Source organism: Sphaerodactylus townsendi, linkage group LG16 (genome assembly GCF_021028975.2).
Source record: "Sphaerodactylus townsendi isolate TG3544 linkage group LG16, MPM_Stown_v2.3, whole genome shotgun sequence".
NCBI classification, from domain to species: Eukaryota; Metazoa; Chordata; class Lepidosauria; order Squamata; family Sphaerodactylidae; genus Sphaerodactylus; species Sphaerodactylus townsendi.
Genome location: NC_059440.1, coordinates 11,068,362 through 11,082,075, shown reverse-complemented (window position 1 = coordinate 11,082,075; position 13,714 = coordinate 11,068,362). Strand labels below are relative to the sequence as shown.

Sequence of the window (13,714 nt, the reverse complement as noted above, 5' to 3'; positions counted from 1 at the left end):
CCACCCGGATCACAGGCACCAGACCTGCCAGCCGAGTCCTCCCTGCTCACCGTGGTGCACACACGTCATGCTCAATGGCCCAGGCCAGTCTAGATGTGTGTGTAGGTGATTTTCCACCATACATGATGAACTCAGGCAAGCAGATGCCCACAGAGAGGGCTCTGAGTGCCACCTCTGGCACCCAGGCCATAGGTTCGCCATCACTGACATAGAAGCTGATACCAGCTGAAATAAAATCCGGTTGGCCTTAAAGGTGCCACTGGACTCCTTTTTTTTAACCTTCCTGAGCAATTCTTCTGTTCCCTCCTCTCAGGCAACCTAGTCAGGGTTGTCTCCTGACACCCGCTCTAAACATACTCCAGTCAATGGATTCTATTTATTCTAAAAGATTTCTTATTCGTTTCAGCTTGTACAAATCTGCATATGAATAAAAGAACAGTTTTTCAAGAAAAAGGACCAGTTCCGTCTATTTCAGATGGTGGAGGCACCATCTTAGAGGAGGCGGAGGGGCGGGGAGGGCTGTCTCTTGATGTTTGCCGTTCTCAGCTTCTCAATGTGTTTGAATTGAAATGATCTATTTAAAAAATGTGCAGTCTCAATAACCTTCTCAGAGGATCAAAATGTACAACGAATTGCCAGATTAAACACTACCACCTAAGTTTCACTGTATTATTTTTGCTTTGACGGCGAGTCCCTGATGAAGAGCTCTAAGTAACTTTACAACTTGAATATTACTGCGGTAGGAAATGCCATAAAGTCACGGCTGACTTATGGCAACCCAGTAGGGTTTTCAAGGCGAGAGAGAAACAGAGGTGGTTTGCCGTTGCCTGGCCCTGGGCAACGACCTTCGACTTCCTTGGTGGTTTCTCATCCAAGGAGCCAGCAGAGTGTAGTGGGTAAGAGAGGCGAACTCCAATCTGATTTCCCACTTTACCACATGAGCGGCAGAACCAGAGGTGGGATCCAGCAGGTTCTCACCAGTTCCCGAGAGTGGGTTACTAATTATTTGTGTGTGCCGAGAGGGGGTTACTAATTGGGTCTGCTTTTCCGTTAGAAATTCCATTAGGTCCAAAAATCATAAAGTCCTGTTGTTTCCTACGTGGTTGGTTAGCGAAGGTAGAAAACGGGATAATTCTCCCTGTTGGGCTGTTTTAAAAACATGTTTTAGAAATGTGGTAAAGTTCCTTGTTTAAGGAAAGTATCTTTCTTTTGATTTCTAGAAACAAAATTAGGCATTTGAAAGTATTAAGTATTTGACAGGCAGTCAGAGGAGAAGTAGTTGTTTCTGTTGGCAGTAGACGATAGGACTTGCTATAATGAGTTTAAATTATGGACTGAAAGATACCAGCTGGAAATTAGGAACTTTTTTTTACAGTAAGAGTTTTTTTACAGTAACAGAGAAATTATTAATGCCCCGCCCCCAGAATGCCCGCCCCCACCCATGTAGTGCCCCGCCCAGCCCCATTGGCGCTACGCCACTGTTTGAATCCCATCACCATGGGAACCTGTTACTAAAATTTTTGGATGAACTCTGATCGGGGGAACTGGATTTGTTTCCCTGCTCCTCCACATGAAGCCTGCTGGTGACCTTCGGCAAGTCACAGGTCTCTCAGAACCCTCTCAGCCCCACCTGCCTCGCACCTGCTCTAAACATACTCCAGTCAATGGGTTCTATTTATGGGTTGTAAGGAAGAGAAGACTCTGTAAGCCTCTTGGAGACACTCTGCAGTGTAGAAAAGCAGGGTATAAATCCAATTCTTCTTCTCTTTCTCCTCCTGCTCCTTCTACTAATCAGGGCCAACCTTGCTTAACTTCCAAGAGATGAGACCGGGTTAGCCTGGGTCGCCCAGACCAGGGCATACTAATAGGTTTAGAGCCAGTTGTTCAGTTGGAATGGTCCATATGTTTCCTCAGAACATACCGGCTATCAGGTGTTAGGGAACTGTTCCCATCAGCCTCTGTCAGCATGGCCAATTGGCCATGCTGGTAGGGGCTGATGGGAATTGTAGTTCCTGAACATCTGGAGAGCCGCAGGTTCCCTACCCCTGGTCTAGTCAAAAGGAGGACGCTTCTCTGCCTTCGTTTGCTTGGTTTTCCAGCATGTAACACCTTTAGGCTTGGAAGAGGAAAGAGGTTGAACTCAACAGCGGTGAAGAGGGCCAGGCGACATAAAAGGAGAAGGCTAAGCTGGCATCTGGAGGCTGAATGGATGGAGGCACAATGAAGTCCTTCTAGCTCCTCTGGGAGCTAAAGTCTTGCTCCCAGGGCTGTCCTTCCTGTTGTGGTGCTACATTTAGTGCTATGGCAGGGATCGCCCAGGAGGGAGGGCTTCGATCCTGCTCAGTTCCCAGACTCTTTACACCCAGGAGCGCTCAGGTCCTCACATTCAAGGGCCCAGAGAAGGATGCCCTAAAGGTCCTCTTTTGCTCTGCCTTCTAGAGCGGCAGCATCACAGGAATCGTGCCCAAGAGAGCAGCAGTGGAATAGTGGTTAAAAGCAGGTGTGCTCTAATTTGGAGAACCGGGTTTGATTCCCAGCTCTGCCGCCTGAGCTGTGGAGGCTTATCTGGAGAATTCAGATTCGCCTGTGCACTCCCACACACGCCAGCTGGGTGACCTTGGGCTGGTCACAGTTCTTCAGAGCTCTCTCAGCCCCACCTACCTCACAGGGTGTTTGTTGTGCGGGGGGGGGGGGGGGAAAGGAGTTTGTAAGCCCCTTTGAGTCTCCTTACAGGAGAGAAAGGGCAAATATAAATCCAATTCTTCATCTTCTTCAAGTGTGAACCGCTCAGAAGTTGGAGCGCGGTGTTTCTTCAACCAGACATGCCCAGCGACGTGAAGAAAGCTCTGGAGCGAAGCCCGGAGGCGGCAGCTGCCTAAGAATTGCCTGCAGGCCAGTTTAAAAATGCCTAGATCATCTTTCTGCAAAATGGTTCACGGGGGGCACGTGACAGTATAAAACAAAGTTCCTGGCTCAGCGTGAAATTCTGCGTCCGAGAGAGTGGACGGCCCTCATTTTGTGGGCAGAGAGAGCAGATGTCCCCCATCTCGTGGGCAGAAAGCAGAAAGCCGGGCGGCGGCCAACAGGATTCTCTCCTTCTCTCTCGACAAATCCTTCTCTCTCGACCCGTCTCCACGACTCCTCGCTTCTCCCTGCAGCGCAAGGCAACTCTTTTCCAGAGCGCACATCCCAGCATTTAGCTCAGGGCACCCTGCGGGAGACGGTCCCACGTGTTTAGCTGCACCTGAGTACTGCATGACAGGCCCTTCAGCAAGAAGCACTCCGGGGTCCCCCCTCCCTCCCCGTTTACCTGCACAGCTGTTTCCTTCCTGGAGGCTGCAGCCCCCAGTGAGACGCAAGAGGCTTCTGTAGGTGCTTGGGAACAAGACGGAACAGAAATTGCTTCACACCTGGCTCCAAAAATTACAAAACGCTGGCGCCAAGCCAACACAAGCTGGCAGTACATCAGCTCCGGCGGACATCAATTAAGCGGGTCGACAGCGGCGCTGCTTTCCACAATCTGCAGCGCCCCAGAAACCTTCAGCAGTCCCGGCACTGGAGAGTTCCAGGTGAGAGCCTTTCCCTTGGAATCCGAGTCTGAGATTTATTGCTCCATTCCAACCCCCCTTCCCAGCCCTGCTTCTTTCTCTCTTCCCTCCAATTCTGAGACATTCGGAGACTTCCTCCAGGGCCCCTCTCTTTGGTTTGTATGATGCTCTGCTTCTACAGAGGTTCCCCTTTGCCGAGCAGGGAAATGTAAGCGTGGAAGGTTTCTTTATGACACTGAGATCGGCAGGCGACACCAAGCGAATGCTTTATGTTGGCGAGCCAAAGCAACTGGCAAGGCCCCGGACTGTCTGCCCTTGCCCTGGGTAACAAAGGGGCGTGATTCTGATTGACGCGCTTTCAAGCCCCAGCTTCTTACAGCCAACTCCAGCAAATGCCCCTCCAAGGCCCTGGGCTGGACTCACCCTTCTGACCTCGACCCAAACACGGAAGCCCATGGACCTCCAGGATGCTGAACAAGGAGTAAATGCCTCAGGTGTCTAGGGGACAAACAGTCAGGTGCCTGGCAAAGTTCAAGAGGAGGGACTGAGCTCTGGTCAACATTGCTAGATGCTCGTCCTTCCTGTAACACACACAGAGCTGGCCCCAATTGCCCTGCACAAGCACCACCTAAACCAAGAAGGCTGGGCTCAAGGAGGCCAGACAGCTCAGAGTGATGTATACGCCTCCAGATGTTATGGACTACAGTTTCCATCATCCCCTGCCAGCATCATGCTGGCAGGGGATGATGGGAACTGTAGTCCATAACATCTGAAGGGCCGCGAGTTTGACACCTATGCGCGGCTACAGCAACAAAAGAAAATCCTGAGTTCTGTACTGCTCCAGATTCTGCTGTAAACAAAAGCTAAAGTCCATAACCTGAATAAATTAGTTATTTCACCCTAGCAATCTGAAGGTTTGGGGGGGAGGGGCGGGAGAAAAATTCAGAGTAAAAAAACTTGTTCTCCTGGGCAGTTTCAAGGTCCCCCCCCACCCCCCCATTTTTCCAACAGAACATTTCGAAAAATTGGGGAGCATCGAGGAAGGAAAATCCCCTCCTATGAAACGTTTTCTACTTTGGAATGAGTTAAATGCTACTTCAGACAAGGTTTCAGTCGCTTCAACTGCACAGTATGTAAAAAATCTTGGAGTTAAATCTATAATGCATATTACTCTCCGAGAGTTCAGCGGCGTGTCTCCAACCACACAGTTCCTTCAGCGAGATGGCATTTCCATTCCTGAAAGAGGAACGCTGATTGCTAGCAATTACCTCCACTACAAACTCCTAATTGCTCTGTTGACACCCAGAAACAACCGAGGATTGCAGCAGGAAGGAGAAGTAGAAAAATCTCGCTCCACAAAGTTTACAGATGCTTGGATATACACCAGGTTATAAAATTCAACTTGGTTTCCAAATAGGTTACCAGTCCTATTGCGACTGTACAAGATTTTCTAAACCACACATCTTATTGAAGACAAGATTTGTAGTAAACATAGTCCTCAGTGAAGAGTTCTGTATTTCATGGCATTTGTTTTTGAATACAGCTACCTACTTTTGTTTGCCTACAAAATTTGCATTTTCCATTTTCAAGTTTTAGGTTTTTTTCGACCTCTTAAGGTGTAAATGTGAAGTAGCAACCCAGTAAAGCAGTTTGTGGCTTTCTCTAGAACCAAGTATTATTTGCAGTTTTGATGACAGAAAATCAAGGCATTAACACTAACCTTTATAAAAAAGTATGTTTTAAAACGATCGGTTACAAATAAAGCATTTGATGTAGCAAAAGTAGTAAAATAAAATTAGAGATGATTAGAAAGATTTTCCTGTATTTCAATCCCCCCTTCCTCAAATTTCTACCGCCCTACAAAACAAAACTCACCAATTTTCCCCCTAGGACCTCAACATTTCTGTAGAATTTATATCCCTGTCCATCACCAAGAACAGATTTTAAAAACAATTGCTGGCAACCTGATGATAATATTGCAAGATATAATCGTAAACATATGAACGCTTTCCTTGCCTTGAGGACCAGAAACGTGCAAATCCATACACAACCCCCCTAATCCAAAACAGTGCACATTTCTCTGGTTATAAAGAACCCCTCTCTCCCAGACACTCACAGTCCCCCAAAAGGCACATTCACAAGCTGCTGTCCCCTCAAACTCTGCAGGTGCTCAACTTCTCTGTGGCACTGACCGAGAAGTTAAGGGATCAGAATGGGCTGGGAGCCCTGTCCAGGACAACTCTGCCATGCAAAGAAGCACAGAATTCTTGGGCATTCTGCCCTCCTGGGGGAAAGTCCTGGATAAAGTCTATAGCAGGGATGTCAAACATGTGGCCCAGGGGGCGGATCCAGATTATTAGGTCTGCAAGCCAGCTGAGGCAACCCCCCCTCTTTGCTCCAGCTACCTAGGTCAGATCAGAAGTGGGGGGGGGGGGGTTGCCTCAGATGGTTTGTGGGCCTGATAAGCCCTCTCAAGGAAGCCACCCCACCCCACTGTGGGTTCATCAGTCCAAGCATCCCCCACTGGCAGCCTTCCCCAGTCACATTTATATCATATCTGGCTCTTGCAACAAATGAGTTTGATATCCCTGATCTATAGAAACAGCACGTCCAGCTCTTCCAGTCCAGCAGTGCAGACTCCACATTTTCCCACTGGATCTGAGAAAGACTGCCTGTGCTCGCTTACCACCCAGCACGGTCCACGAAGGAGAGTGCCAACAGAAGAAGGAGCCGCTGTCCATGGTGGTACCACACATGGGAACTGCTTGTGTCCAGAAAGCCAGGGAACCCGGTTTCTCAACACAATTTTCTCTTCCTGAATGGGTGTCAGGTAAAATGGGGCTGGCTTTCAAGGAGCCCACGTCTGGGACCCAGTTCAAGTTTGCAAAGAAGTCCTGTCTTGCTGGCAAGATCCTGCTGGGCGCAGTGACACGCTGGCAGAAAATGGCAGCCTAGGCGCCACTGAAATTGTGCCCCTCCCAAAGAGCAGCAGGCAGATGGGAGAGCGGCTGGCAATGGGCAAGTGTCAGACGCGAGCCAGGCAAAGGGGGCCCGAGCCCAGTGGTGGGATTCAAATAATTTAACAACTGGTCGCTCACCAGCACCATTTTAACAACTGGTTCTGCCGAAGTGGTGCGAACCGGCTGAATCCCACCACTGGCCGAGACCGAGCAGGTGACTTGTGGCCGGCTGACTCGCCAAGTGACGCCCGCAGCTCCTGCAATCGGCACAGAGCCCGAGGCCCAGCGGGGGTTGGGTCAGGCATCCTGGCCAGTAGCTGCTCTCGGGCTCCAGGGGGCAAGGGCCATGCAGAGACCGATGGGGCAAGACACTTCTGGTTTGTGAGGGGAAGGGGGCAGGTGGCCAAATGAGCCTCTCCTTATGACTGAGACAAGCGGCGCCTGGGTCGTGAGACACCCCCCCCCCCCCCAGCCCTTCTTAAGATACGCTCGTGGGTGGGTGCCACAGAACCAGGTTTCCTCTTGTGGGCCTGGCTGCAACTCCCTATTTTCTCTGCTCAAGGGAAATTCTGGAGATCCTCCCCACTGATTCTGAGAAAAAGGACTTATCAGGGTCCTAGAACTGGTCGCAGGCACCCCAGACCCTCCCTTTGCCAGCCAGACACGGATTGGTCTACGAAACAAGCAGAGAAGCAGAAAAATGCAGAAAAGTGAGATCGAACGGTGCCGACGATCTGTGCCAGTAAGCCAAGCCACGCAGGCAGTGAGGAGGCCGGCCGAACAAACCTTTTCGCTCCTGACATAAAATTCCCCCCAGTTTCCCCCAAAGCAAAATGTCCTGATTGGTTGCACTTGAGACACAAGAAAAATCGGAAGCAGCCGAGCTACTCTGCTGCTGCTGCTGCTGCTGCTGCTGCTGCTGCTGCTGCTGCTGGCACCCAACAGAGAAGAAGCTTCTCAATACCCAAGAGCCTTTATTTCTGGTGATGCTGGGGGGTGGGTGGGCAGGGAGGTGGGCAGGGAGAAGGGATCAAGCCTGGGACTCTCAGCAGGCACCTGGGTGAACCCCCCACCCCCCATGGAGCCCAACCAATAGCTCCCCACAGTTCTGGCAGCTTCCGAGGGCATTGGGGAAGGGATGGGAAGAGCCCCAAGGCTGCAAGGAAGGAGGGGGGAAATCCGCGGGCCCTCGTGGGTGGCAAGGGCACCGGTTGGCCGGGGTTACTCTCCAGTTCCCTGTCCCAGCGCCCGCTGCTTCCCTGTCAGCTCTTCGGAGGAAGACAGACAGTCCTGCCTGCTTCCTCCTCACGCAGGGTCCTGTGGCCGGCCGGGGTGGGGGTGGGGGAGGAGGGAAGAGCGAGGAGGCTGCTCGGAGCATGATGCAAGCCATTTGGAGCAGAGGGGGAGCGCTGCCAAGGCAAGCTGCACTCTTTAAACAAGGGAGGAAATGACCGTATATACAGCATGCCAGCAAGCAAGCAAACACACACATACACACACACTTTTGCACTCTCTCTCTCTCTCTCTCTCTCTCTCACACACACACACACTCAGAGCAAAGGAAGTCAAGAGGGTTTTCATGACAGAGCTGGATGTCAGCGGCTAAAAGGTCGATATTTTCCCTTAACACCCTCTCTCAATGACTTAATCATGTTCCGTTTGCAAAAAAATGCTTCCCAAGAAGAAAAGCAGGCTGGGGTGGGGGGAGAAGAGGAGGAAGAGAGACACCACGGGGAGGAGGAGGAGGAGGAGAGCACTGCCCCGGCCCTGACCTTTTTCGAGGATTTCTCCACGTAGCAGGGATCTTGAGGGGCAACCAGCAGCGGGACGAAACCCGAGAGCAGCTGATCCTCCTCCAGGCTGAGCAGAGCCAGGTCCTCATCCGGGTCCTTGTAGAGGGGCACTTCCGACTGGTTCACGGTCGTCAGGATGTTGCAGAAGCCCGCCAGCGTTGCCCACACGTCCACCGTGACGCTGAGGTGGGTGAGGAAAGAGAGGGAACATCAGAACCCAGACCCGACACAGACAGCCCAAATGCCCTCGGCCAAGGGATGCCTCCTGCTGGCTGGGGAGCAGAGTGTCAATTTCACCCACAACGAGAGCTGTCAGTGTCCCTTAGAATATATTTCGGGACCTTGACGTTTGTCTTCCAAGAAGAAGAAGAAGGAGGAGGAGGAGGAGGAGGAGGAGGAGGAGAAGAAGGTAAGAAGAAGAAGAAGAGGAGGAAGAAGAAGGTAAGAAGAAGAAGAAGAGGAAGAAGAGGAAGAAGAAGAGGAAGAAGAGTTGGATTTATATTCCCCCTTTCTCTCCTTAGGGGCTTACAAACTCCTATCCTTTCCCCCCTCAACAAACACCCTGTGAGACAGGTGGGGTTGAGAGCTCCGAGGAACTGTGACTAGCCCAAGCTGGCAAGTGTTGGAGTGCACAAGCAAATCTAGTTCACCAGATAAGCCTCCACAACTCAAGTGGCAGAGCGGGGACTCAAACCCGGTTTTCCAGATTAGAGTGCACCTGCTCTTAACCACTACACCACGCCGGCTCTTGAGGAAGGAAGGCAGCGTGGTGTAGTCTGATCTCATCAGATCTCAGAAGTTAAGCAGGGTCCGCAATTGGGAGGAAGACCAATGAGGAAGGTTCTGCAGTGGAATGCAATGACAAAACCAACTCTTGCTTCTCACTTTGAAAGCCCCTTGCTGGGGTTGGCATAAGTCAGCTGTGATTTGACGGCACTTGACACGCACACACGTATTAGTCTTAGAGAGCCAGCACAGTGTAGCGCAGTGATTCCCAACCAGGGTTCCATGGTACCCTGGGGTGCCATGAGCACGTCTCAGGGGTACACTGACAATGCTACCGCCTGCCCTGCCCCACCGGAATCAAATGGATTTTGAAGGGGGGGGGACGTTTGGAAACCTCATAGACCTCCTTTAAGCAACACTGAAAAACAGCATTGTTTTATTTGCCTAAATTCAGTGTGGATTGGGGGGGGGGGTAGATTTAAAGGGAGCTCTCCCTTTAAATCCCTCCAAATCCATGCCAAATTTAGGCAAACAAACAACGCGGCTGTCAGTGCTGCTTTCCCTCCTCTCCCCCTGCTTGCCACTCCCCCCACCTACAGGCCAAAAAAGGAAAAAACCCTAAAAAATGCCAAAAAATTCAAATGAACCTCAAGGGTACCCTGAGATATGAAGAGTGAGGTCAAGGGTACCGCAACGTCGGAAATGTTGGGAAACACTGGTGTAGCGGTTAAGAGGGGCAAATCTGGACTGCCAGATTTGATTCCCCACTCCTCCACATGAGCGGCCGACTCTTTATCTGGTGGACTGGGCTTTTTCCCTTGCTTCTCCACATGAAGCCACGGTTCTCTCAGAACTCTCTCAGCTCCACCAAACCGCACAAGGTGTCTGTTATGGGGAGAGGAAGGGAAGGAGTTTGTCAGCTGCTTTGAGTTTCTGTACGGTTGAGTGAAGTGCGGTAAAAATCCCAACTCTTCTACTGCATTTGGCTCAGGAACAGTCAACCAAATCCTATCGAAACAAGACTCTAGTTCTCAGTGTTGAGTATTAAAAAAAACACACAACCCCAGCCATTTGTGCTCAACCCCATGCTAATGTTAGCATTGACCCGTCCCTGCAACAGGAGGAAGGTTTTGGCATCAGACTTCTTTACCCACTGACAGTCTCTCTGTATTCTTTAGTGTGTGTGTGTGCGTGTGTGTGTGGGGGGGGGGGGATGAGAGTCAACTGCAACCCTAGACATTGAATACACTGCATAATTATGTATCTTGAGATTGCCAGAGCAAATTGGGGAGAGGGGGGAGGCAGAGGGAATACCACTGTAAGAAAATTGTACAACCAAAAGTCAAATTGTTGCTGCTACTCAGGGAAATCGGGGAATCCTTTCTTCTCCCTCTTCTTTTACGCCGAAAATGCAGAAGTGACGCATGTGCACATACAGCTAGCATTTACGCATTTCAGGTTGCAAGACCTGAACGAGAGTATCAGCGATAGGATATTTCAGAGGCCGCTAATTTGAAGCTGAATGCATAAGCCGGGAGAGATTTGACAGCACGTGACACATCCGTGCTTCCAACTACAAATAACGGGTAACTCCCCACGACAGAGACTCCTGGCAGAATAACCATCATCACCGAATCTCATCAGCCTCCACTTGGGACAATGAGGAAATCAAGAGAGGGAGGGATGGGAGCAAATGCAGTGCCCTGGATCGAGCCATACTTGCAGGGGGAAGTGGAATCTTGGGGGTAGGGATGTCTGAAACAGAAGCCCCTTCTGCACATGCAGAATAATCCACTTTCAATGCACTTTGCAGCTGTAGCATAGTGGTCAAGAGCAGGTGTACTCTAATCTGGGGAAACCGGGTTTGATTCCCCGCTCTGCCACTTGAGCTGTGGAGGCTTATCTGGGGAATTCAGATTAGCTTCTGCACTCCAACACACGCCAGCTGGGTGACCTTGGGCTGGTCACAGTTCTGCGGAGCTCTCTCAACCCCACCTACCTCACAAGGTGTTTGTTGTGAGGGGGGAAGGGTAAGGAGTTTGTAAGGCCTTTTGAGTCTCCTACAGGAGAGAAAGGGGGGATATAAATCCAACTCTTTTTCTTCTTGGATTTTACTGTGCAGTATAGCAAAATCCACTTGCAAACAATTGTGAGAGTGGATTGAAAGTGCATTATTCTGCATATGTGGAAGGGGCCTCAGAGAGAGATGTTGCAAGATGGTGAACCGAGCGAGCGGCACACTTTTCAGATCTTCCCTGCCACCAGTCCAAGCCAATCATGAGGTGCTGGAAGTCCCAAACGGATGCCAGCCAATGGAGGGTGCAATGGCTTCATTTTTGGCTACAGCTTCACTTAGCAGTACGTGCACGTGTGTGGTGTTACAACACCTTGTGGGCCCCGAGCGAGCTTCAGAAGCTGCAACTTTCTCAGCCTGTGCTGTGGGTGTAATGGCTGACAAAACCCTCAGAAGCCAAAGAGGTGGCTGGAAACTATCTCCAGCGGTGGGTGGAAGAGTCGATCCACACTCTGCACAGCCCCGTGCAAAAAGGCAAAAGAAAAAAAAGCGGGGGGGGGGGGGAACGGAGAATTACGCAAAAATGTGAAATTATGCACAGGTTCAATCACGTCATTCTGGTTTTCTTGTTGCAGGAGCTGAATTCTTTATAAGACAAGTGGGGGTTGGAAGGAAGAGCCCAAAGGGGCCAGCCTGGGGACCCTTCTTGAGCAGCTGATGGCCCCGGACAGCACCCATGGGGGCACCGAGGCAGAAGTGAAACAAAGGAACTGGAGCATCCCAGCATCACAGTGATGTCAAGCAAAGAGAAGTGGGCAAGGGGCGGGGCCAGCAGATGTCGGAGATGCAGGCCAATGAGGTCGGAGCCAAGGGGGAAAGGTTGAGTCTCAAGTCCTAAACCTTTTTTTTAAAAAAATGTTCTTTTAAAAGCCAGCGTGGTGTAGTGGTCAACAGCAGGTGCACTTCTGGAATCTGGGAGAACTCGGGCTCTTGATTCTTCTTACTCTGGCTTGCTTTTGCTGTGGAGGGGTTTTATCTGAGGTAAACGAAAGATTTAGCTTGTGCACTCTGACACATGCTAGGTGGGTGACTTTGGGCGAGTCCAGGGATCTGCAACCTGTGGCTCTCCAGATGTCCATGGACCACAATTCCCATCAGCCCTGCCACTTGGCCATGCTGGCAGGGGCTGATGGGAACTATAGTCTATGAACATCTGGAGAGCCACAGGTTGCAGACCCCTGGCTAGTCACAGTTCTTTGGAGCTCTCTCAGCCCTAAACCTTTTTTTTTAAAAAAATGTTCTCTTAAAAGCCAGCGTGGTGTAGTGGTCAACAGCAGGTGCACTCTAATCTGGAGAACTGGGTTTGATTCTCTACTCTGCTGCTTGAGCTGTGGAGGCTTATCTGGTGAACGAGATTAGCTTGTGCACTCTGACACATGCTAGGTGGGTGACTTTGGGCTAGTCCAGGGTTCTGCAACCTGTGGCTCTCCAGATGTCCATGGACCACAATTCCCATTCAGCCCTGCCACTTGGCCATGCTGGCAGGGGCTGATGGGAACTATAGTCTATGAACATCTGGAGAGCCACAGGTTGCAGACCCCTGGCTAGTCACAGTTCTTTGGAGCTCTCTCAGCACCACCCACCTCACAGGGGGTTTGTTGTGTGTGTGTGTGTGGGGGGGGGGGGAAGGAATTCCTATTGTAAGCCCCTTTGAGTCTCCTTACAGTAGAGAAAGGGGGGGATAAATCCAAACTCTTCTTCTCTCCTAAAACAGGGAAAGAGAGGTGGATGAGGCAAGACATACGACCTCTTGGAAGGGCAAGAGAAAAGGGAACTGGAAGCAGGAAATGGAACCACCCCTGTGCCAACCTCCCCCACTCTGAACAAGCTTCCCCAGGATATGCTCCAAGGCCAGGGAGGGGACGGTTCTTGGCATGGAACCTCCAAAAAGCCCCCCCCCCCTTACAAATTGCTCCAGGTGGACAATCTGCACTCGTTTATTTGCTGGAACCAACCTGGGGGCGGAGGGAGGCCATCGCGGGCTGAAATGAAACATCTTGTTTTCAAGAGTGTCCTGGGAGCCGGGTGGAATGAGCTGCCATTAATCAAAGCCCAGCGCAGCAGCACCAGCAGGCCCGTGCCCTGGCCCTGGACCGGCACGCCGGAGGGAAGGAGGGACCGGGGGTCTCTCTCGGCAAGCTCGCCCGGAGCCAAAGGCGAGAGCTGTCCCGCTTGCCCGAGCCAGGTCTGGCTGTCAGAAACGTTTAAAGGTGGAAAAAAACCAAACAGCCCCGCTGTTTCTTTCTTTCTTTTTTGCGGGGAGGGAAGGCCCCAATGTCCGAAGGCCCTTGTGATGTAATGGGAAACACGCTGCCTGTGCCACCGGCTTGAAAAGAAACAGAACCGTGAGGGTTAAAGGAACTGAACTTTCCATGACCCCGATCCGCTCCAGAGGCCAATAATAAGAGGAACCATCCCCTTGCCCCGTGGCCCGTAGTTCGTCCTTGGGGCCAGGCTATGGACAAGCGCCGGATGCGATAGGGCAGCTCGCAGGCACGCTGCCCAAGGGGCCCAGCAAGGTTGAGGAGGCTCCGTTCTCACCCCCCTGGCAGCTGCCTGAGGCCGGACCAGTGCTGTCCAGGAAGGAGCCGGGGAGAGGAACAGGGAACGCTC

General features: G+C 51.3%; 1 protein-coding gene across 4 annotated transcripts in view; it reads right to left on the bottom strand.

Annotated features, from left to right (window-relative positions):
* SMG6 (SMG6 nonsense mediated mRNA decay factor) overlaps positions 1–13,714 on the bottom strand; it is a 111,110-nt gene that overhangs the window by 34,356 nt on the left and 63,040 nt on the right. For all 4 annotated transcript variants that reach the window (XM_048518879.1, XM_048518880.1, XM_048518881.1 and 1 more), the window contains exon 13: positions 8,281–8,482. In XM_048518879.1, the coding sequence (XP_048374836.1) occupies positions 8,281–8,482 (202 nt within the window). The remainder of the gene's footprint in view (positions 1–8,280; positions 8,483–13,714) is intronic.